Here is a 26003-nt window from a genome sequence, read left to right on the forward strand (position 1 = left end):
ACCAATCACAAGCCGTGACGTCACGGGAGGCAGGAAACGCGCGCATTTTAAGCAAAGAACGCTGCCGGTTCCCTCGGTAAGGTCCAGGCTGCGTCGGAGAGGTGAGTATAGCAATATTTTTTATTTTAATTCTTTCTTTTACACATTAATATGGATCCCAGGGCCTGAAGGAGAGTTTCCTCTCCTTCAGACCCTGGGAACCATCAGGGATACCATCCGATACTTGAGTCCCATTGACTTGTATTGGTATCGGGTATCGGTATCGGATTAGATCCGATACTTTGCCGGTATCGGCCGATACTTTCCGATACCGATACTTTCAAGTATCGGACGGTATCGCTCAACACTAGTCACCACGGAACAGACAGACCAACTGTTGAGGGGAATTTATTAACAGGAGTAAGATTCTCCTCGCAGGGAGTAAACAGGGGGTTAATAGAGATAAAGCAAACAGTATAACAGTACACAACAAGTTAACTGAAGCTATGAAACAGGTAAGCAGAATAGAAATGGAAAAACAAGTGTTCTTGTAACTTATCAGTCCAGGGAGATCCTGACTGGAGGGTCCTTATTCCAATGTGGGTACAGTCACCAGCAGCACTTAAAGATTCTGAAGTCTTTCCTGTCTTCTGAGAACTGGAAACTCTGGGGTTAAACCGTGAAACTGAAACCAGGAAGTAGCACAGTCTCAGTCACTGCTGCAGAAGTCTCTGTATGTTAGCCTGGCAGTTTCTCTGTAGTAACGCTGTCACACACACACTGGGCAGTTACTTATCACACTCAGGGATCTTTGCTTGTCACTGCGGTCACCAGGGCTGCACCCGAGTCACTGTCTCTGATTCAGGAGGCTTCCGAGTCTACACCCTCACATCCAGCCTTCACTCTGGTGGGTATCTCAGCCTCAGTGCCCTCACGGGGAGCACTACCTTTAGGGGAGCACGGCGCTGCAGCCTGCCCTCTCTTTGGCGCGCTGCCCTCTCTCTGCTCTCCCGCTCTTTTCTGACCACACCCCTCTCTCTTCCCGGCAGTCACCTGGTCCCCTCTGTCCAGGGCAGAAAGTCTTCCCCCCAACAACCCAGCTGTCTGACTAAGTGTTTCCAGGCAAGGAGCAGGGAAAGCAACCTCCTTACATAACTTCCCACAGGTGACGTATATCCCCAGGGCTCCCGGTGTGTAAATGGAAGATGATGGTGAATGGTGCAGTAAGGAATGAGGACACAGATTTGCAGTCTTTTTACCTTGTTTACTGAAGACTTCAGGCAGCCACAGTCCAGGGTACCAGATCACAGGATAGGTAGAGAACGGTCGGCTTGGAGGCAAGTTCGGAGTCCCTTTTTCCAGGTGGAGATTAAAGCCTTCCCTCTATCGCGGTGGTATTGTAGCCCCTTACTGCCTATAGCTTCAGATAAGGTCCTCACAGTTCTTCTCTCTGTCCCCCATATAGGATAGGACAATACCTGTATGACAGGTAACTTGAGCCTTTTTACAGGAACTCTATCACGCCCCGGGCTCTATGCGTTACTGTGTCTCAGGTGTGTGTGGTGGACAGGTAACATGCAGTTCAGCTGTCCTGCCAGTCTCTGATGTAAGTCGTAGAGTCCCTTACAGTCCTTGGTGTTCCGGCTACCAGTGTCTGCGCCTCAGAAGGAGGCAGCCGTGGCTAGTCTCCCACTGGTGTTCCTCTCCCGTGCTTCGTCCTCCTGCACACTCACTGAACAATGTTCGGCTTTCTGTATGTCTCTTTCCAAGAGCTGTAGTGCTTCAGACTACACGGCCCCTTCAGACCTTCGGACACTCTATGTCGGTCTGCTCTCTTCTGTGTCTCTCACTTTCTGAACTGAAACTGAAAACTCTTTCCCTCCAGAACAGAATGTCTTTATAGGGGAGTTCACCTTAAACAGGTTTAGAGCTCCCCCTTCTCGCCTGGAGTGTGAACATGTTGTATGCATTGTGGTTACCTGATAAAAGATCTCCTTCATCACTTCCAAACGTAACATCACTCTCCCTGTGAGGAAAGCAATGCCACTGTGACGACCAGGACCCTGGGATCATTTATGTACTTTTATATATTTTATTTACTTCACAGCCTAATAAATACAAAAATCTATATAAAAATTATTTATCACTGCTTGTGCACCAAGTAATCAAGTACATAGTAATAATTAGAAATGATTCCAGGAGCCTAAATTCACACATTGAATATGACATTTTGAAGATCACATTTTGCTTACAGGGAATCCGTCAATAGAATTTTACACTCCAAACTATTTATATGAGCATGCAGCTCTTTCAAACACAATTCCAGAAATACATTTACATGACCAGTCTGTTAATTCATTCCTGAGAAATCAGTGCTTGAATTTATATGCAAATGATGTTGAAGAGTTGTGATAGATCTGAAGCCTCTGTCACACCAGCTCTATTCCCCATCCACTGATGCCTCCTTTTGCTTGATTGACAGCTCATTTGCCTGAAGTCACACAGCATAGCAATTTGCATATCAAGTAAAATGCTAATTTCTCAGTAATGAAGGAATGGACTGGCCATGTAACAGTACTGCTGGACTTGTCTAAAAAGAGCTACAGTACATGCACATAGAAATAGTTTGTGGTATAAAATCCTGCTGACAGATTCCCTTTAACTATTTTTTATATATATATATTTAAAGGTTAAATCTCAAATTTTGCATTCATAATTAAAATGAGCGCTGTCCTACCTACTGTCCATTATGGTGAATTGTGCCTCTCAACTATAGGCATGATCCACCATCTAGCTGCGGACAGGTCTACTCCATAGGAGTCACTTAGTATCATAGTTTACCATTAAAAGATAACATCCATGTCTCCCAGGGTGGAACTAAAAATCGAAATGGTGAAATCTTGGTATTGGAGGATGTTAACAGTATAATGTTGTCCATTTTGTCTTGCGATTGGACAATTTACACACCAGTCTCTTGTTTTATCCAGCTCCGCAAATATGTCACCCTAGTGTACACACCAGGCTTATTTGGTAAGGCACATCCATAGCCAAAACTAACAATTCCTATGAGTGACCATCGGTTATTAGACTGTAGTGCAACCAAAGGTCCTCCTGAGTCGCCCTAGAATAAAGAAAAATAAAAAAAATAATTTATTACTAGAGCAGCGTATTGGATTGGATTTAAAAAAACAAACAAAACATGATTAGATATTCCTCACCAATCAATTAATTGTCTGCCAGAACAGGAGCAGCTCTCATATTTGGTTGTAATAATGGGATCCCCCTAATGGTGCATATGAACAGGGGCTGACTTCATGAGACAAGCCCTTAATACATGTTCTACACTGATCTCCATATGTACAGCATAGGACGGAGCCTGTGCAGCTGTGTACTATGAAGCCATACAGCCTCTGTGCATTGCTGTACATGTTCCATGCATGTGGCTCTGCTGTTCTCATTGTGCCCTAGGCAGGGTTTCTATGCTGCAGTACCCGCATGTACCCAGAACCATACCCACCATACACAGGACAATGGCCTCACAATTTTGCAGGTGAAATTTAGGTCTTAACAAATCTCACTTTGTGTGGATCTCTGGGCTAGCTCAAAAGCAAATTTACTCCATGTGTGAACCATCCCTTCTACTAGCTAACATACAAGAGGGTGCTCTACATTACATTAGGATGCCATCACATTTGATGTAAATTGAGTAGCATATTCACCAAGGTTGGTGGAATAGCGGGAGGGGGGGGGGACCACAGTGCAGTTGCCTTGGGCTCCAAATTCTTAAGATGCACAAAATTTAGCAAGAGAATGTATCGGTTGCGTCACCAGAACCATAGATCCAGGCTAGTCGACTTGCCCTGAATTTACTTTTTGCTTCTATTTTTGTGAAAGCGACATTTTGTACTGTATGTACATCAACATGACGCCGATATAATTGGATCCTGTAGTGGAGCTGGGAGCAATAGGCCTGATCCCAGCCGCTCCACCGGTCTCCATCCTGTAGGCTGCGGGCTGCTGTAGGGCTTTAGCCTACAAAGCATGGCATAGGTGGCACAATCCTGTCACTACATTGTGCTGTCTGTGCTGGCCCTCTCTGAGTATAAGGAGCAGGAGAGAACTCGGACACTCATTATTTTTTAAAGTGGTACTAAACAGTCATTAATACTTTCTAAAGGGGACCTCAGAGGACATTATTTGTTTTAAAATGACCCTCTACCCTGGAACTGAAAACTGACTATACAGGTCCTTCTCAAAAAATTAGCATATAGTGTTAAATTTCATTATTTACCATAATGTAATGATTACAATTAAACTTTCATATATTATAGATTCATTATCCACCAACTGAAATTTGTCAGGTCTTTTATTGTTTTAATACTGATGATTTTGGCATACAACTCCTGATAACCCAAAAAACCTGTCTCAATAAATTAGCATATCAAGAAAAGGTCCTCTAAACGACCTATTACCCTAATCTTCTGAATCAACTAATTAACTCTAAACACATGCAAAAGATACCTGAGGCTTTTAAAAACTCCCTGCCTGGTTCATTACTCAAAACCCCCATCATGGGTAAGACTAGCGACCTGACAGATGTCAAGAAGGCCATCATTGACACCCTCAAGCAAGAGGGTAAGACCCAAAAAGAAATTTCTCAACAAATAGGCTGTTCCCAGAGTGCTGTATCAAGGCACCTCAATGGTAAGTCTGTTGGAAGGAAACAATGTGGCAGAAAACGCTGTACAACGAGAAGAGGTGACCGGACCCTGAGGAAGATTGTGGAGAAGGACCGATTCCAGACCTTGGGGAACCTGAGGAAGCAGTGGACTGAGTCTGGTGTGGAAACATCCAGAGCCACCGTGCATTCCCCAGGTAAAGCCACTTTTGAACCATAAACAGCGGCAGAAGCGCCTGACCTGGGCTACAGAGAAGCAGCACTGGACTGTTGCTAAGTGGTCCCAAGTACTTTTTTCTGATGAAAGCAAATTTTGCATGTCATTCGGAAATCAAGGTGCCAGAGTCTGGAGGAAGACTGGGGAGAAGGAAATGCCAAAATGCCTGAAGTCCAGTGTCAAGTACCCACAGTCAGTGATGGTGTGGGGTGCCATGTCAGCTGCTGGTGTTGGTCCACTGTGTTTCATCAAGGGCAGGGTCAATGCAGCTAGCTATCAGGAGATTTTGGAGCACTTCATGCTTCCATCGGCTGAAATGCTTTATGGAGATGAAGATTTCATTTTTCAGCACGACCTGGCACCTGCTCACAGTGCCAAAACCACTGGTAAATGGTTTACTGACCATGGTATTACTGTGCTCAATTGGCCTGCCAACTCTCCTGACCTGAACCCCATAGAGAATCTGTGGGATATTGTGAAGAGAAAGTTGAGAGACGCCAGACCCAACACTCTGGATGAGCTTAAGGCCGCTATTGAAGCATCCTGGGCCTCCATAACATCTCAGCAGTGTCACAGGCTGATTGCCTCCATGCCACGCCGCATTGAAGCAGTCATTTCTGCCAAAGGATTCCCGACCAAGTATTGAGTGCATAACTGAACATTATTATTTGATTGTTTTTTTGTTTGTTATTAAAAAACACTTTTATTTGATTGGACGGGTGAAATATGCTAATTTATTGAGACAGGTTTTTTGGGTTATCAGGAGTTGTATGCCAAAATCATCAGTATTAAAACAATAAAAGACCTGACAAATTTCAGTTGGTGGATAATGAATCTATAATATATGAAAATTTAATTGTAATCATTACATTATGGTAAATAATGAAATTTAACACTATATGCTAATTTTTTGAGAAGGACCTGTACATTTCTTGTGTAAGATCACCCTACATGTTCTCCATTTGTCTCCTGTTGCCTTCTATACTGATTTTAGTGTGCTTTTCTTTCTGGGCCATCTTGAAAACAAGAGGAAAGGATCACCAATCTCACTGGAGGAGGCAGCGGGGGCAAACGGAGGGAACCAGGTAGGGTGCCTATACTGTACATGAGAAATGTATACACACTTTTTTGGCCCAAGGGTGGAGTGTCACTTTAAAGGGGCATTGAAAAGGCATTATTACTGGCTTATCTGCCTTACCCCAGGGACTGGTAACACACACTACGCCACTGATCAGGATTACAATAAACATACCTGACATGAATCGATTTTCCCCTCTATATAACCAGCACAGATCATGGAAGGCTTTATAAGATATCCATACATCTGATAACTGCCGCATAAAGTAGAATCGATGATTTTTAGTTCTGCCTGTTGTAAAACCGATGATAAACTCCCTTTACAAAAAAGAAAAAATATTATACATTTCCGTCTACAACTTTTCAATGAGGATTTCTTTTACTTGATGAAACATTGTATTTCTAACCTCCATCGGTCAGTGTCCCCCATCCAGTTACAAAACACGAGGAGTTGTCAGGAAAGAAATCCAATGTATCCGGTAAGCATACTGTTTGGATATATGCCGTGAAGTTTACTGGAGTTGATAACCTGAGAAGTGCAATGTCATTTTGGTATTCTCCAATGGTGTAGTTCTCATGGAAAATTACATTTTCAAGCTTTAAACCAGACCCCGAAGTTAAAGAAATGGTTCCTAAGACGACTGTCCAAGAATTCACATCTCTGCTTCTGTGGAAACATGGGCATTTAGATACACAGATAAGGGGTAAATGCTCATGTGGTGCATATGATCTAAATTTTCCAGGTAAATTTGCGTGCGAACAATTTGCAGCGTAATACAGTGGCAGCAGAACATTGTAGAAATTTTCAGCATGTAAACTTGCCTGTGGTGCAGACTAAAAATTTGCTAGATTTAACCTCCTTCTTTGGATTATAGCTGCAAATTCAATGCATAAGGTACAATCCACCCAAAAAAAATTTCTGAAGATTTTGTGGCAGATTAGCTGCAGAAAATCCGTAAAAAATACACTACATGTACAAATAGGTGTCCGAAACGCAGACAATCACTTGAAAATGCGTAAAAAATTATGCTTGTGAATATACCGTAAGAGTAATGTTCAAACACAGTCTTGTTGCCCTTTTTTTCTGCAAGAAAAATGCAGATAATTGCGCTAAAATTGCAATTAAACGCATAAAAATGTGATTTTATGTATTTTCTGTTTGTTTTTTTGCATGTTTTGTTGCTCAGTCTATGAGGTCAATAGAGAAAAATGCAGTAAGAATATTGAAAGCATTGACATCCTGCAGTTTCAAAAACAGTACAGTAAGTAAAAAAAGCAAGAAAAACAAGTGCAGCATATGCATAAAATTTTACGTCCTTGGGGTACGTTCTCATACAGCTTTTTTTAATGTGGATTTTAAAGTGGATCTGCTCTAAAATTCACATTAAATAAACTGTTGCAAGTACTCTTTTGATATTGATTTCAGTGGGAAATTCAAATTGCTGCTCACATAGGAAGTTTTTTTTTTCCAACAAGGTTTTGAAAACCTCTTGTGGAAAAAGAGGTGGTGTATTACTCTTCTCGATACTGATGGAATCTGCTGAAAATTTGACTTTCATGTCATAAAGCACACCCCTTCCAAGAAAACACAAAAAACCATAAAAGATAAGCCTCAAAACCTTTTACATAAAAAAGCATCAGATCTGAAAATATTGTCAAAATAGTATTGACTTTTGACTAGGATTTCTTCTTTTCCACCTAAAAAACAACAACCTGTACATGAGCATGACCTAATAATCCAAGCCTACCCTAAGCGTGAATTCACATGATGCAATTTTCTTTGCAGAAAATTTTGTAACTGTCCACTTCATCTGAAACAAACCAATTTAGATGAATGGAGCTGAAATGTCTAGAGCAAAATCTGCAGCTAAAATTCCCTTGAAGTAACTTGGAGAGACTACTGAGGCCCCACAGGGCAGATTTGTGGTAGCTGACTGCACTAGACATCACAATGATTAGCAGTAACTAATGACTGACAGTATGTTCTAATGTTTATTAACTTACTTAGAAAAACAGTGAGCAGCAGTCACCAGCCAGGAATGGCTAATGAGCGTTGCTCCACATTTATGGTTCCCGTTGTAGTGCAGACTGGCCTGCCAGGGCCAAGAACCCAATGCAGCCGCTGTTCCTCCTACTATTCTGGTTAATGCTGATGGACCTCCAATACCACAAGCTGTTGAAATAGGAAAATTAAAAGAATTTAGCACCAACTAAAAAAAATAATGATACATTGTATAATAAGCGACAGACATCTTTAGGATGAAGTTTCAATCTCTAACGGGAATGGTCAGTTTATGTTTTTGAGATACATGAATAATCTTTATGTGAGACTGTGAAATCTTTTTTTTTTTTTTTTTACCTATGCACATTAAATTTGGATGTTTTGAGCATTACAAGAACCTATCCTTTTCTGTAAACACAACAAAGGAATGTAAGGTGATAGTCATAGTATCGGTCAAGGAACCATAAAGCTGGAAAGGAAAGACAATACCTGAAAACTTTCCCCAGTCCTAAAATCTTTATGACCTTGGATTTGGAGGCCCAAACGCAGCCTTCCTGAGCTTCTAATCACTCCTCTCCCTTCACTGTCTGCTCCAGACTGAACTCACTCCTCCTCCAGACCAGGATGGAAATCAGGGAAATTCCCCTAAAACAGGGTTTTGAGCTCTCCCTTCTGGCCTGGAGTTAGAATATGCTGTGTGTAAGATTTACCGTACCTGCCAAAGGGATCCCACTTGTCTCCAGGCATGGCATTACCCTCCCCAAGAGGAAGGCAGCACCACAGTGGTACCTGAACTCCTTGGGTGCCACATACAAGTCTGCCGTCACATCCCTTATATTGCGCGCACTGCGTGTTGTGAGGATTCTCCTGTGCCAGAGATGGGAGCAGGCAGTCATGTGAATGCAAGTATGTGTTTTGCATACTACCGGCCACATTCTGACTAGACTGTTTCCAGCCTCACTCAATACACACATCTAGCCACCACATGACCACATGTAAATCACATACTTGCAGTCATGCGACTGGCACTGCAACTGAAGAATCCTCAAAGGGCTCTGTCCGCACGATGTAAGGAGTCACCAGGCTGCCATCACATAGAGTGGCTGCAGACTTGTAGTTTAAGACCGGACAATCACTTTAATCATGGGTAATCACTTACATTAATGATATTAACATGAAATTTTGACAGTTTTCACAGTAGTACTGGATAGTAAAAATAATCAAAAGTTACTAAGAATTAGAATAGCATTAATAAGTTAGAAGGTCACCACTTATAAAAGAACTTTTATTGTGTTCAAAACTTAGCAATCTAAAGCTAAACAAATATGAAGCACAACCACATAGGTTATACGATTTAACCCCTTAGTGACAGAGACAATTTTGTACTTAAAGGGAACCTGGCACCCCAAAATCGAAGGTGAGCTAAGCCCACCGACATCAGGGGCTTATCTACAGCATTCTGTAATGCTTTAGATAAGCCCCCGATGTATCCTAAAAAATGAGAAAAAGAGGTTAGATTATACTTACCCAGGGGCTTCTGGTCCGGCGCCTCCTATCTTCATCAGATGACGTCCTCTTCTTGTCTTCACACTGCAGCTCCGGCGCAGGCGTACTTTATCTGCCCTGTTTGAGGGCAGAGCAAAGTACTGCAGTGCGCAGGCGCCGGGCCTCTCTGACCTTTCCCGGCACCTGCGCACTGCAGTACTTTGCTCTGCCCTCAACAGGGCAGACAAAGTACACCGCAGCCGCTACAAGAAGAGGATGTCATCGTAAGAAGATGGGATTAAAAGTTGACTGTTGATTTCTAATTTTTCCAACAAAATTTACAAAACCATTTTTTAGGGACCACCTCACATTTGAAGTGAGTTTGGGGGCTCAATATAACAGAAAATACCCAAAAATGACACCATTCTAAAAACTGCACCCCTCAAGGTGTGCAAAACCAGATTCAAGAACTTTATTAACCCTTCATGTGCTTCACGAGAACTAAAGCAATGTGGAAGGAAAAATGAATATTTTACTTTTTTTCACTAAAAATTTACTTTGGAACCAAAGTTTTATTTTCACAAGGGTATCAGGAGAAAATGAACCACAAAATTTGTTGTGCAATTTCTCCTGAGTACGCCGATACCTCGTATGTGTGTCGTATGTCCAGAACTGGACAAAGTATTCCAGATGTGACCTGACAAGGAGGATTAGAGGGCGATAATTACTTCACATGATCTAGACTATATGCTTCTCTTAATACATCCTAGAACTCTTTGCCTTTTTTTGCTACTGCATCACAGTATTGACTCATGGGTAGTCTGTGATGTCTTAGTATGCACAAGTCTTTTTCACACGTGCTGTTGCTTAGTTCTATTCCTCTCGTTCTGTAGATGTAATTTTCACTTTTCTTGCCCAGATGTAGACTCTTGCATTTCTCCCTGCTGAATACCATTCCATTAGTTGCTGCCCATTGTTCAAGCTTTACTAGATCCTTCTGAATCCTTTCTCTTTTTCTCTAGTGTTAGCTATCCCACCTAACTTTGCATTGTCTGTCTGCAAATCAGTTTACCTTCAGTTCCCTTATCTAGATCATTTATAAAAATGTTGAGCAACACTGGGCCCAAGACAGAGCCTTGGGGTACCCCACTTGAAACACTCTTCCAATTGGATGTGCAAAAATGTATCACCACTCTATGAGTACTATCACTCAAAGAGTTATTAATCCACCTAACTGCAGCCTTGTCAATCCCATACTTGGTCATTTTTTTCGATAAGGATAGTATGAGATACTTTATCAAATGCTTTGCTGAACTCGAGATTCACTATATCTACCGCATTTCTCTGATCCACTCAGTAAGTGATACCAACATAGAAGGAAATTAGATTAGTCTGGCATGACTTGTTTACTACAAACCCATGCTGGCTCTGGATAATTGCTGTATTCGTATCCAAGTACTTATATACATGCTGTTTAATAATTTGTTCAAAGATATTTCCTGGTATAGAAGTAAGGCTCACTGGCCCGTAATTTCCTGGCTCCATCTTTGTTCCTTTTTTGAAGATAGGCACAACATTTGCCCTTCTCCAATCTTCTGGGACTTCTCCTATTCTCCAGGAGGCAGGCAGGAAGCTGCTAATCAGTGATGGGGGCAGGGTTATAAAAAGTAGGATGACTTTTAGCATGAGACAACTAGTCCTCTAGTGATAATCTCCTGCTGATAAAACACTGATTTTATTGAAACCACAACACACAACCTAGTAAGTGACAAATTACGAGAATCAGGGTCTCTGTCCCTATATTTCATCATGTAGCTTTCAGATTACATGACAAAAACCTTCTGACAGATTGCCTTTAACAGTTGAGCTTCAGCTAATTGTGGTGTAGACAACAACAGCAAAATTTAAAGCTAGGAAGAATGGGGCTAATTTTAAAACTTATTGCGTGTGACCCCCCCAAATATATGCAATAAATACACACCTGTTGTATTCGATACATTGGCCAGAATATTGATAGTATTGATTGTAGCTGAAAATAAGACAGATGGGAAAAGTTTTTAAATGTGTATAAATAGTGCAGCACTAGCTAAGTAACTAAGACCCTGACATTGCCATATACCATAACAGATGAACAATGCAGCTCTGATGTGCATGCTATCTCTAGGATACTTTAATTTATTAACTCTTTATAGATTTAGTGAAAGTTGTATACGACAGTGGTTATTACTAGGTATAAGAAATTGGAAAGTGAATGTTGCAACAGATCTGTTGAAGGTTGGCACCAGTACATTCATGAGATTCCAGGCTGTTGGGTGAAAAAGTGACAAATGTAGTGTTCTTAAGCTGCAGTTCCACTGATAAACACAAGATGGCTCTATAGCAATGGCAAAACCTTTCACTTACATATACAGTATAACACATACACTTTTTACAACACACACTACGTATATGTTTTATACATGATGTGTGTGTTATACATAGTGCGGATTAGACATATGTGTGTCATACATTGCACGTTTCATATATAATGTGTGTGTTATACAAAGTGTGTGTTGTACGTAGTGCATGTTATACTTGTAGTACATCGTGTGTTATACATAGATGGTTATTCCTAATATGTGTGTCATACATTGTGTGCGTTATACATAGAATGTGTGTGCGTTATACATAATGAGTGCATTATACAAAGTGTATGTGCGTTATATATAGTGTGTGCATTATACATAATGTGTGTGTTATATGTAGTGCGTATTATACATAATATGTGTTATACATTGTGCATGTCATACATATTGTGTGATATACATAGTGCGGTTTATACATAATGTGTATTATACATAATGTGTGTGTTATAGATAGTGAGTGTTGGAGTCACACAACGTATAAAAAAAATCGGTCCGTTTTACACGGACAAGAATCGCAGAAATGTGAACAGTGATCCGTATATCATCCGTGTGCAGTGTGAGGATGCGATTTTCTCACATATAAGCATTCATGTGACATCCGTATGGCATCCGTACAGTGAGATTTTCTCGCCGGCTTGCAAAATGGACATATAATGCATCTATGGGCGCAAATATTCGTGAAAACATATATACAGTCATATATATATACTGTATATATATATATATATATATATATATATATATACAGTATATATACATGTGTCAGTGACACACACATATACTGTATATATATATGAACCTATACTATGTGTAGACATTTATTTTATCTATTCTATTGTAAGCTGTCAGTGTGATTTTATTGTACACCGCACTGAATTGCCGGCTTTTCTATAGGACACCGGTGCGCATTTCTCGCAAGTCTCACTGATGGTCCGTGTGGTGTGCGAGTTTTTCACACACCCATAGACTTTCATTGGCATGTTTCGGGCGTAATACAGTGACAATTGCAGCATGCTGAGGTTTCTCTCGCACGTATAATACGGCCGAGAAAACAACGGATAATAGGAGCTGCACCATAGATTAACATTGGTCCGAGTGCTATGCAATTTTTTATCGCAGAGCACTCGTCTGTATTTCTCGCTAGTGTGACTCCGGCATTATAGATGTGTGCGTCAAACATAGTGTGTTTTATACATACTGGTTTATATAATTATATATTCAGTAAACTAGGTCTGAGTTGCAATACAAGACACACCCTATGGACAATAGGGGTGCAGTTTCTGGGGGAAAAGGCAGTGGGTTAATGGTGACTCATAATGGATGGTTAGTAGTGTATAGCAATACACACCTGGAGAGGTCTGAACAGGGATCTGAGTAGTGGCACTAAGGGCCACACTGCTTGGTACTGGAAAAGGAAAGGAGTGAGAAGACATAATGATTATTTTGAGGCTAGAATAACATGTGATAGTCACATTCTCTGCTGTTTTATTTGTGACAGAACGGTTTAGCACTTGTCATATGTAGTCACTTGGGATGAGGCCTGAGTATTCTAATCAGTAATGTTAAGTGTGTTGTAATTCCATCACTAATGAATGCATTTATTAGGCCTCCTTAACAGTATGACATCAATTTTTTTGACCTATGAATAAAAACAGACTGAGTTTAATCAATGATTTTCATCAGGGTTTGGCCGGCCTCACACTCAGCGTATGTAAATACGGTCCGTTTTTTACAGCCGTAATACGCAGAAAAGTCCCCAAAATAGTGGTCCGTATGTCATCCGTAGGCAGGGTGTGTCAGCGTATTTTGCGCATGGCATTCTCCGTATGTAATCCGTATGGCATCCGTACTGCAATATTTTCTCGCAGGCTTGCAAAACCGACATCTAATGGATTTATGGGCTCAAATGTTCGTTAAAACATATATACAGTATATATATATATATATATATATATATATATATATATATATATGTATGTCATTGAGACACATATATATATATATTCTGTATTTATATTTAATTCAGCGCGATATATGTGAAAAGCCGGTAATTCAATTGCCGGCTTCTCATTTCTCCTTCCCAAACCCGACAGGATATAAGACATGGTTTACATACAGTAAACCATCTCATATCCCCTTTTTTTTTGCATATTCCACACTACTAATGTTAGTAGTGTGTATGTGCAAAATTTGGGCGCTGTAGCTGCTAAAATAAAGGGTTAAATGGCGGAAAAAATTGGCGTGGGCTCCCGTGCAATTTTCTCCGCCAGAGTGGTAAAGCCAGTGACTGACGGCAGATATTAATAGCCTAGAGAGGGTCCATGGTTATTGGCCCCCCCCTGGCTACAAACATCTGCCCCCAGCCACCCCAGAAAAGGCACATCTGGAAGATGCGCCTATTCTGGCACTTGGCCTCTCTCTTCCCACTCCCATGTAGTGGTGGGATATGGGGTAATGAAGGGTTAATGTCACCTTGCTATTGTAAGGTGACATTAAGCCAGATTAATAATGGAGAGGCGTCAATTATGTCACCTATCCATTATTAATCCAATTGTATGAAAGGGTTAAAAACACACACACATTATTAAAAAGTATTTTAATGAAATAAACACACAGGTTGTTTTAATATTTTATTGCTCTCTCAATCCACCTGAAGACCCTCGCTCGGCAAAATAATAAACCAACAATATACATACCTTCTGTTGATCTGTCACGTCCCACGAAGTAAATCCATCTGAAGGGGTTAAATAATTTTACAGGCAGGAGCTGTGCTAAAGCACTCGCTCGTGCCTGTAAACCCCGGGTGCTGAAAGGAAATCTGAGTGATCTGTACTTACATTGAGTCGCGGTGAGGCGCCCTCTGCTGGATGAACTCATATGAACTCGAGCGTGGGAACTTTTCCAAGGCTCCAGTTCATGAGGACATCCAGCAGAGGGCGCCTCACCGCGACTCAATATAAGTACAGATCACCCAGCTTTCCTTTCAGCACCCGGGGTTTACAGGCACGAGCGAGTGCTTTAGCACAGCTCCTGCCTGTAAAATGATTTAACCCCTTCAGATGGATTTACTTCGTGGGACGTGACAGATCAACAGAAGGTATGTATATTGTTGGTTTATTATTTTGCCGAGCGAGGGTCTTCAGGTGGATTGAGAGAGCAATAAAATATTAAAACAACCTGTGTGTTTATTTCATTAAAATACTTTTGTGTGTGTGTGCTTTTAACCCTTTCATACAATTGGATTAATAATGGATAGGTGACATAATTGACGCCTCTCCATTATTAATCTGGCTTAATGTCACCTTACAATAGCAAGGTGACATTAACCCTTCATTACCCCATATCCCACCGCTACACGGGAGTGGGAAGAGAGTGGCCAAGTGCCAGAATAGGCACATCTTCCAGATGTGCCTTTTCTGGGGTGGCTGGGGGCAGATGTTTGTAGCCAGGGGGGGCCAATAACCATGGACCCTCTCCTGGCTATTAATATCTGCCCTCAGTCACTGGCTTTACCACTCTGGCGGAGAAAATTGCACGGGAGCCCACGCCAATTTTTTCCGCCATTTAACCCTTTATTTTAGCAGCTACAGCGCCCAAATTTTGCACATACACACTACTAACATTAGTATTGTGGAATATGCAAAAAAAAGGGATATGAGATGGTTTACTGTATGTAAACCATGTCTCATATCCTGTCGGGTTTGGGAAGGAGAAATGAAAAGCCGGCAATTGAATTACCGGCTTTTCACTAACACCGCTGCATATTTCTCGCAAGTCACACTGCTGGTCCGTGTGGAATCCGTATTTTTCTCACCCCCATAGACTTTCATTGGCGATTTTTTTTGCGCAATACGGTGACAAACGCAGCATGCTGCGATTTTCTACGGCCGTACAAGACCGTATATTACGGATGCGTAATATACGGCTGATAGGAGCTGGGCCATAGAGATTCATTGGGCCGTGTGTAATGCGAATTTTATGGACGTAGTTTATGCGCTCATACGTCCGTAAAACTCGCTAGTGTGAGGCCGGCCTTTCTTAAATTTTTTTACTGATGAAAAAAAATGAAAAAGTTTCTTCATCTTCTCCTTTGTATAGACGTCACACAGATCATCAGATGGCATCCTAGCGCGGTCCGATTTTTTTCACTGAGCCATATACCTTCATTGCTGAGTTTGACCTGACACTCGGATCAATATTGGAGATGTCTCTGGTATTTTGCAAAGATGGTCTGAAATAAATCACTGACATGTGAACAGGCCCATAGACTCTAAGAGGGACGAGCGCTATATGTAAAAAACACAAATTGACCTCATACATGAAAAAACAACATGTGAATAACCCTTACATAGCTACTCTGGACTTTTCTCCAATGGAAGGTGTACACTTTTTTTTGGTATAGCTTCAATGCATCGTAAATTTAAAAAAAATAAACAACTTTGGAAATAGTTTACATTCAAAATGTCCTCCTTTTTGTTCATATCCCTCCAATACACAACCACGCCTCCTTAGTTAAAGAGCACACCTAGTCTCATCCTGCGGCCACATTGCTCCTCCTTATTGCTGCCCTCTGGGAAATATCAAAGAACTAAAGGTGACCATCCATATAGCATAGCTGTCATCTTAACCCTTTAATTTCCAAGTGAAATTTCATTTTTTACTTTCCAAGAGCTATAATTCTTTTTTTTTTTTTTCGTTTCTCATCAACATAGCCATATGCAGGTCAAGTTATAGTTTTGATTGACCCTATTCACTTTATCATATAATATACAGAAATAGGGTGAGCAAAAAAAATCCAAATGGGATGAAATGATAAAAGAAATATAGTTCCGTCATAGCTTTTTGAGTTTCAATTTTACAACATGTATTGTGCAGTAAAGCTAACATGCAAATAGGATATTTCAGGTCAGTATGAATATGTCGATATCAAACCTATGGTTATTAAAAAAAAAAAAAAATTGTGAGCGATTGCAGTACAGTGGCTTGCAAAAGTATTCACCACTTGGCTTTTTACCTATTTTGTTACATTATTACAACCTGTGTTTAAATATTATTAGAATCCGATTTGTGTGTGATGCATCAGCACGAAATAGTCTAAGTTGGTGAAGTGGTGAGAAAAATATAGGCATAAATTAAATTCATGAGATTAAATAAGAAAAAATTTGTATGTACATATGTATTCACCCCTTTTGCTTTGAAGCCCCTAAAAATTTCTGGTGCAAGCAATTACCTTCATAAAGCCGGGGTCACACTTGCGAGTGTGATGCAAGAAACTCGCATCAATACCCGGCAGCTGCCGGCACTCGGACCGGAGTGTGTGGCTGCATGTATTTCTATGCCGGGTTATTGATGTGAGAGACTCGCGCGAGTTTCTAGCATTACACACGCAAGGGTGACCCCGGCCTATGTCACATGCTTAGTGAAAGGAAGTCCACCTGTGTGCAATCAAAGCGTCACATGGTCTGTCAGTATATACACACCTTTTCTGATATACCACAAAGGCTGAAACACCATTAACCAAGAGGCACCACTAACCAAATACCATGAGGACCATGGATATCTCCAAACAAGTTATAGACAAAGTTGTTGAGAAGTACAAGACAGGGTTGGGCATACCTCCCAACCGTCCCGATTTCAGCGTGACAGTCCCGCTTTGGCACCGGGGTCCCGCTGTCCCGCTTCGGGCATTTAAAATCCCGAATTTGCGGCCGCCGGTGAAGCCCCGCCCACTTCCGGGACGTAGAGAGAGCCCGATTAGGTTTGTGGCTGTTTTTGTTTTCTTATACATGCTGGGTCTCCTCCCGACCGATCCCGCCCCCGCCCCCGCCCCGGCCCCCGCCCCCTGTGTGTGCGGCGCTGCCACGCTGAGGAAGAGAGCCAGCAGCGATCAAGATGAGAGGTCAGCGACTCACTACCTGAGGTGTGTGCACAGAGCTCTGGCGTCTCCTGCTCTTAGCTGCTATCCCGGCAGAGAAGGAGAGACGGGGGAGGTGCCGGGACAGTGCAGAGCTGTGAGCAGCCGGAGAAACTGAAGAGCTGCACATGGACAGATCAGCCGCCCCTGCACCACAGAGGAGATTGTGTGTGTGTGTGATGTGTGTGTGATGTGTGTGTGTCTGTGTGTGAGATGTGTGATGCTGCATTTGTGTGTGTGTCATGTGTGTATGAGGTATCTGGTGTGTGTGATGGCTGGGTGTGTGTGATGGCTGGGTGTGTGTGTGTGATGGCTGGGTGTGTGTGTGTGATGGCTGAGTGTGTGTGTGTGATGGCTGGGTGTGTGTGTGTGATGGCTGAGTGTGTGTGTGTGATGGCTGGGTGTGTGTGTGTGTGTGATGGCTGGGTGTGTGTGATGGCTGGGTGTGTGTGATGGCTGGGTGTGTGTGATGGCTGCATGTGTGTGATGGCTGCGTGTGTGTGTGTGTGATGGCTGCGTGTGTGTGTGTGTGATGGCTGCGTGTGTGTGTGTGATGGCTGCGTGTGTGTGATGGCTGCGTGTGTGTGATGACTGCGTGTGTGTGTGATGACTGCGTGCGTGTGTGATGGCTGCGTGTGTGTGTGTGATGGCTGCGTGTGTGTGTGATGACTGCGTGTGTGTGTGATGGCTGTGTGTGTGTGTGATGGCTGCATGTGTGATGCATTTGTGTCAAAGCTGCATGTGTTTGTGAGCTGCGTTTGTGATGCTGCGTGTGTATGTGTGATACTGTGTGTGTGTGATGCTGCATGTGTGTGAGCTGCGTGCCTGTATGTCATTATACAGTATGGAGAACTGTGGCCATAATACAGTATGGAGCATCATGTGGGGTCATTATACAGTATGGAGCATCATGTGCAGTCATTATACAGTATGGAGCATCATGTGCGGTCATTATACAATATGGAGCATCATGTGCAGCCAGTATACAGTATGGAGCATCATGTGTGGTCATTATACAATATGGAGCATCATGTGCAGTCATTATACAGTAAGGAGCATCATGTGCAGCCAGTATACAGTATGGAGCATCATGTGCGGTCATTATACAATATGGAGCATCATGTGTGGTCATTATACAGTATGGAGCATCATGTGCGGTCATTATACAGTATGGAGCATCATGTGCGGCCATTATACAGTATGGAGCATCATGTGCAGTCATTATACAGTATGGAGCATCATGTGCGGTCATTATACAGTATGGAGCATCATGTGCAGCCAGTATACAGTATGGAGCATCATGTGCGGTCATTATACAATATGGAGCATCATGTGTGGCCATTATACAGTATGGAGCATCATGTGTGTTCATTATACAGTATGGAGCATCATGTGCAGCCAGTATACAGTATGGAGCATCATGTGCGGTCATTATACAATATGGAGCATCATGTGCAGTCATTATACAGTATGGAGCATCATGTGCAGCCAGTATACAGTATGGAGCATCATGTGCGGTCATTATACAGTATGGAGCATCATGTGCGGTCATTATACAGTATGGAGCATCATGTGCGGCCAGTATACAGTATGGAGCATCATGTGCGGTCATTATACAGTATGGAGCATCATGTGCGGTCATTATACAATATGGAGCATCATGTGTGGCCATTATACAGTATGGAGCATCATGTGTGTTCATTATACAGTATGGAGCATCATATGCAGCCAGTATACAGTATGGAGCATCATGTGCGGTCATTATACAATATGGAGCATCATGTGCAGCCAGTATACAGTATGGAGCATCATGTGCGGTCATTATACAATATGGGGCATCATGTGCGGTCATTATACAGTATGGAGCATCATGTGCGGTCATTATACAGTATGGAGCATCATGTGCGTTCATTATACAGTATGGAGCATCATGTGCGGCCATTATACAGTATGCATGCGGTCATTATACAGTATGGAGCATCATGTGCGGCCATTATACAGTATGGAGCATCATGTGCGGCCATTATACAGTATGGAGCATCATGTGCGGTCATTATACAGTATGGAGCATCATGTGCGGCCATTATACAGTATGCATGCGGTCATTATACAGTATGGAGCATCATGTGCGGCCATTATACAGTATGGAGCATCATGTGCGGTCATTATACAGTATGGAGCATCATGTGCGGCCATTATACAGTATGGAGCATCATGTGCGGTCATTATACAGTATGGAGCATCATGTGCGGTCATTATACAGTATGGAGCATCATGTGCGGTCATTATACAGTATGGAGCATCATGTGCGGCCATTATACAGTATGCATGCGGTCATTATACAGTATGGAGCATCATGTGCGGTCATTATACAGTATGGAGCATCATGTGCGGCCATTATACAGTATGGAGCATCATGTGCGGTCATTATACAGTATGGAGCATCATGTGCGGTCATTATACAGTATGGAGCATCATGTGCGGTCATTATACAGTATGGAGCATCATGTGCGGCCATTATACAGTATGCATGCGGTCATTATACAGTATGGAGCATCATGTGCGGCCATTATACAGTATGGAGCATCATGTGCGGTCATTATACAGTATGGAGCATCATGTGCGGCCATTATACAGTATGGAGCATCATGTGCGGTCATTATACAGTATGGAGCATCATGTGCGGCCATTATACAGTATGGAGCATCATGTGCGGTCATTATACAGTATGGAGCATCATGTGCAGCCATTATACAGTATGGAGCGTCATGTGTGTTCATTATACAGTATGGAGCGTCATGTGTGGCCATTATACAGTATGGGGCATCATGTGCGGTCATTATACAGTATGGAGCATCATGTGCGGTCATTATACAGTATGGAGCATCATGTGCGGTCATTATACAGTATGGAGCATCATGTGCGGCCATTATACAGTATGGAGCGTCATGTGTGTTCATTATACAGTATGGAGCCTCATGTGTGGCCATTATACAGTATGGAGCACTGTGTGGCCATATTTTTTTGTTTATAACTATTGTATATGAAACAGTGTGATCGGCAGTGCTAAATGGGTGTGCTTGGGACGTGGATATGGGTGTGACTAATTATGAATGGGTGTGGTCAGAGGCGTGGCCTAAAATTTGCCGCGGCGCGCTTTGCGCGCCGCAAACTTTGTCCCTCTTTCCCATCTTCAAAAGTTGGGAGGTATGGGGTTGGGTTATAGAAAAAAATTTTGCAATCTCTGATGATTACCGCAGCACCAACAAATCCATTATCATCAAATGGAAAGAACATGGTACCACAACAAACCTCCCAAGACATGGCCGCCAACCAAAACTTTCAGCCCAAGCAAGGAGGGCATTAATCAGAGAGGAATCACAGAGATCAAAGGTAACCCTGAAGGAGCTGCAGAGTTCCCAATCAGAGACTGGAGTATTTGTCCATAGAAGTGACCTTTATGAAAGAGTGGGCAAAAAAAAGCCTTTACTCACACACAAAAATTCTAAGGCTCATTTCCCCTTTGCCAAAAGACATGTGGGAGACTCCCCAAATGTATGGAGTTGGGTGCTGTGGTCAGATGAGACCAAAAGTGAACTTTTTGGCCACCAAGGTAAACGCTATGACTGGTGCTAAACCAACACAGTTCATCATCCCAAGAACACCATCCCCACAGTGAAATGTGGTGGCAGCATCCTGCTGTGGGGATTTTTGTTTTGCAGCAGGGACAGTCAAAATGGTCTGAGTTGAGGGGAAGATGGATGTTGCGAAATACAGGGATATTTTTCAGCAAATTCTATTTCAGCCTATCAGTGGTTTTTTGACTGGGATGGAGGTTCACCTTCCAACAAGACAAGACAATGATCCAATGCTAAAGCAACACTCGAGTAATTTAAGAGGAAACATGTAAATGTTTTGGAGTGGCCTAGTCAAAGCCCAGATCTTAATCCAATTGAGAATCTATAGTTAGACTTCCAAGTGGCAAGATGTCGAAAGCTCATAGAGACTTACCCAAAGCAACTTGCAGCTGTAATTGCGGCAAACTGAGTCTCTGCAAAGTACTGATTTTAGGAGGGTGAATAGTTATGTACACTGAAGTTTCCAGTTATATTGTGCTGTTTGATTCACAATAAAAAGAAAAACAAATGTTCACAGTTGTAGGCACATGTTTTACGTGAACTCATGCGCACCCTCACAAAAAAACAGTGAAATTCCAGGTTGAAAGCTAGCAAAACACGAAAAATGCCAAGCAGGTTAATACTTTCGCAAGCCACTGTATATGGTGTAAATGATGGTTACCTATTAAGCACAGCTAGGCTTTGCTAGGGGTACCAAGATGGTAGCAGTGGGGGATCTCGGCAGAACTTTTGTCCTGCATGTAGAAAACCCATTGATGTGATAGGGTGACGATGAAAGACAGTGTGTGCGCACATTGGTGTTACTGTCTTTTAAATGCCACTGTCAGAGATTGACAACAGCATCCAAATGGTGAAACAGGAGCTCTTTTCTCTACTCTTACAGACATACTGGCTGTCTAACACAGACAGCACCTGCCGCATGGCCGAGTGGGCTTTGCCAGCGTGGACTTATATAGTAGTTACATGCATATGTACCAAGTGGAATATGCTCATTTGTACAGAAGTTGTCTCCCACATCCTCTCAATAAATATTCAAAGCTTATTGCCTTCATACACATTGGATGAAAGTAGACCGCAGCGGCTGACTATCTAATGTGTATGAGGGCTCTCTTTTCAGATGATGTCTGGGAAGAGAATAAACCAGCAGTTGCAATTTGAAGGCTCAACCTTTCTGTTTTCATTGGAACTGGGCAGCCCTAGGTGTCTGGCATTAGCTTTCTCCTCTCTCCCCATTGAAAACAAATTACTCTGCCTGCAGTTATTGCAAGTAAATAAACTGTAGGGACTCTTCAATGGAGTGAAATCACTCTGACATGTTGGAAATGTGGGGGGGTGAACAGAGTAGTTGTAAGAGGATGTGCCGTGGAAGATGAGATTCCACAGCGCTGTGCTGCATTTTTGTCTGGAGACTACCACCTACTGCTCAAGCAGAACCATGCAGAAGCAACAGGAAGGGGAAGAGTTTTGGGGAGAACGCGTCTAGATGGAACACTTGGTCAGGTGACCTGCATGCGCAGTTCCCCGGTATATATGGCCAGAGTAGCAAGCCGGAACAGGATTTGGCATCAACCTGTGAGATGAGCAGGACGTGCACTATGAGGGACACTGAGGCTAAGACACTGGAATGTGTCAGGAGGCCTGAACCAGAGGGTTGTTGTGCACACGCAAGCAGGGGCCAGATGACTCAAGTCAAGATCCATGGACCAGACTACTCCGGTCAAGACCTAGCCCCAGACATGTGCCAGTTAAGATCCGCAAACCAGACCACGCCAGTCAAGGCCCAGGACACAGCCCTTTTTTTCCCTGACCCGATAGACAACCGTTGCAGGTCAAGCATCGAAGACCTCGTGAGGACCCCTTTCCAGAAGTGGATTTCTGCAGCAGTGAACTGGAGGTGCAAGTGAGCTGGGCGGTTACTTCCAGAACTTATATATACGGTACAAGGTTCAGTCTGGAGTAGTGCAGCAGATGGGATAGAGACCAGCCAGTGTGAGAAAGGCCCAGAGAGCATTGCCCAACTTTGTCAGAAGAACATGCGGCCTAGCCAGAAGAAGCGGAGACCCTCGCTAGTCTAGGGCCTGTAACAAAAGGGGGAACATTGTATCTCATCAGAGATTAGTCAGATAGCATAGAGAACTTTCTGTTATAGTGTGTTTGATAAGAACATTGGGCATTGTTTGTTGTATACTGTAAATATTCTGCTTTCATACTATTTCCTTTCTGTTAGAACCATTCCTCCCTAATTCTGTGCAAGGAGAATAAAGAATTAAGTTGGTTACTTCCGCCTTTTCCTTGTCTGCGTGTTGCATCCAGTGACCTGTTTACATAGTGATCACAAGTATCATAGAGGAATCATTCACAATGGTTCTATCTGTACAATCATACTCAAGCCACATAATAACAATTACATCAAAATCTGGATCCTCATTCAAGTGTAGTGTTTGACCCCAGCTTTACATCAAACGCAAAAATGTGACCTTGGGTACTCCCCTGTAGTGTAGAGGGCGGGATGCTGAACTCAAAGGATATGATGTTTTATAAGATTTGTGTGTTCGTAAACTCGGTTCAGTTACTTCAAGGAGTCATATAGAAAGCGTGTGAGTCCTGTAAACCCCACCCACTCCACGTGATTGACAGCATGAGTTTGTATATACGTAGCACTTTATGTGGGCAGGAGGAGCAGGACTCACAGGCTTTCTTCATGACTACGAGAAACTATTCAACAACGTTTGCATGAAATTAAATGATAGCAGACTATATTTTCCTGGGCTCAGAACCTTTCATTTTTCCACATGTTGTCTCTCATGTGGAGGATAGGGACTGACTTATTAACTTTCAGTTACCTATACAATTTGGTAGGTTCTATCATTTCAGCACTCACATTTTTAACAAAAGAGGTAAAAGTTTCAAAAACAAATTTACAGCTGGCCTGAATTGGATTTTAATGTAATTACAGCAATCTAAGATCTATTTAATAATGAATGCAGATAGTGGTGTCTGAGTAATCTAGTGAAAGATCCTCCCCCAGTGATGGAGAGCAATCGCACATGCAATCTGCTTTATGCCAATGGTCGGGACTAGGGTTGAGCGACTTTTGCTTTTTTAGGATCGAGTCGGGTTTCGTGAAACCCGACTGTCTCGAAAGTCGGATCGTGTGAAATCGGCCGATTATTGTGAAAAGTCGGGGGGACGACCGAAACACGAAACCCAATGCATTTTTTTTTTATTCTCTCTCTCTCTCTCTCTCTCTCCCCTCCGTCCCTGCAAAATTTGTGTTTCACTGTGGGAATCGCTATATCCCAAACGTTAAGATGGCGGTTTTACCCCTTGTGACGCCGCACAAAGCGAGCCGGAACCCATGTCATCACGCTGCACACACTCCTTCATTGGCTGAAAAAATGGCGGGAAAAGCGTCATAAGAAACGCGACTTTGGCGCGAAGATCGCCGACCGTGTGGCCGATCCCACGCTGGGGTCGGGTCGGGTTTCACGAAACCCGACTTTGCCAAAAGTCGGCGACTTTTGAAAATGACCGATCCGTTTCGCTCAACCCTAGTCGGGACTATAGCAAGCACCGTCTTGGAATCAGGAAATCCCAGTTGTCAGAACCCCATCGATCAATAACCTATCTTATCATACAACATAGGTTGAACATTATGTAGGTATCCACTTAATGGATACCTACATAACCTGCATGGCTAATATAAAGTGATATACTTCTTTGTCGCATCTGTGTAGAGTAATCATTGAAGTGTGAGTTCACATAAATTACACCTGTCAACACGATTGTGCTGAGTAACCTACAGACAGTGTCAGGTCGGCGCCATTATACTGATTACAATGATCCCTTGGTTGATGAAATTCATCTTGTGGTTGTTTCTTAATTTTTATTTGTAGTTTTCAGTTAATGAGATTCTCGTGCTCTGGGGCGGCTTGTGTAGGGGTCTTTATGTGATGTTCTGCTTACATATTCATCTGTATGGCTTATGACAAGTCACTCATCCCTCACTGACCTACCTTCAGTAAACCAGGTAAAGAGATTGCAAACCTGTGTCCTCCGCTTCTTACTGCACCACCCACCATCTTGACTTACACATCGGGAGCCTTGGAGACCCAACTTCACCTGTGGGAAGTTATACCATCATAGCTGCCATAACATCACCCCAGAGGACCCCTTTAAGCAGCGTTGGTCACCTCTGACCGAATACCACAGGTGGCGTCACAAACACAAACTTTATTCACAAAACCCCTTTAAAGACATTCCCTTTAACATGGGCGCCCAGGACCATGGACCGGGTCTCCCCCACCGTGACATATCCCTTTGAGTACCGGACCTGGTGCCGAGTACCCCATGGCCCTGGCGGGCATCACACATCTATCGCGTTCCAAATGACATAAGCCATAAGGATGAATACCTAATCAGAGCACCACATGAAGACCCCCCTCCCCCACAGGCCGCCCTGGGGTGCGAGCATATCATTAACTGAAAACTACAAATAAAGATTAAACAACAACCACAAGACAGATTTCATCAACCAAGGTATCATTTTATTCAGTATAATGGCACCGACCTGAAACTGTCTGTAGGTTACTGTGCAAAATCCTGCTG

At 42.7% G+C, this 26003-nt stretch overlaps 1 protein-coding gene across 5 annotated transcripts in view; it reads right to left on the reverse strand.

Moving 5' to 3' along the window:
• Positions 1-2063: 2063 nt before the first annotated feature.
• The window catches only part of TMPRSS11F (transmembrane serine protease 11F), a 44028-nt gene continuing 20088 nt past the window's right edge, over positions 2064-26003 (reverse strand). For 3 of the 5 annotated variants that reach the window (XM_077275885.1, XM_077275877.1, XM_077275893.1), the window contains 6 exons: positions 13192-13248; positions 11420-11467; positions 7956-8124; positions 6359-6618; positions 6127-6269; positions 2064-3100 (listed from right to left, as the gene is read on the reverse strand). In XM_077275885.1, coding sequence (XP_077132000.1) covers positions 2939-3100; positions 6127-6269; positions 6359-6618; positions 7956-8124; positions 11420-11467; positions 13192-13248 — 839 coding nt within the window. In that variant the 3' untranslated portion in view covers positions 2064-2938. The remainder of the gene's footprint in view (positions 3101-6126; positions 6270-6358; positions 6619-7955; positions 8125-11419; positions 11468-13191; positions 13249-26003) is intronic. The other 2 variants (XM_077275902.1, XM_077275913.1) reach the window with 2 other exon arrangements.

The sequence above is a fragment of the Ranitomeya variabilis genome, chromosome 1, assembly GCF_051348905.1.
Source record: "Ranitomeya variabilis isolate aRanVar5 chromosome 1, aRanVar5.hap1, whole genome shotgun sequence".
NCBI classification, from domain to species: Eukaryota; Metazoa; Chordata; class Amphibia; order Anura; family Dendrobatidae; genus Ranitomeya; species Ranitomeya variabilis.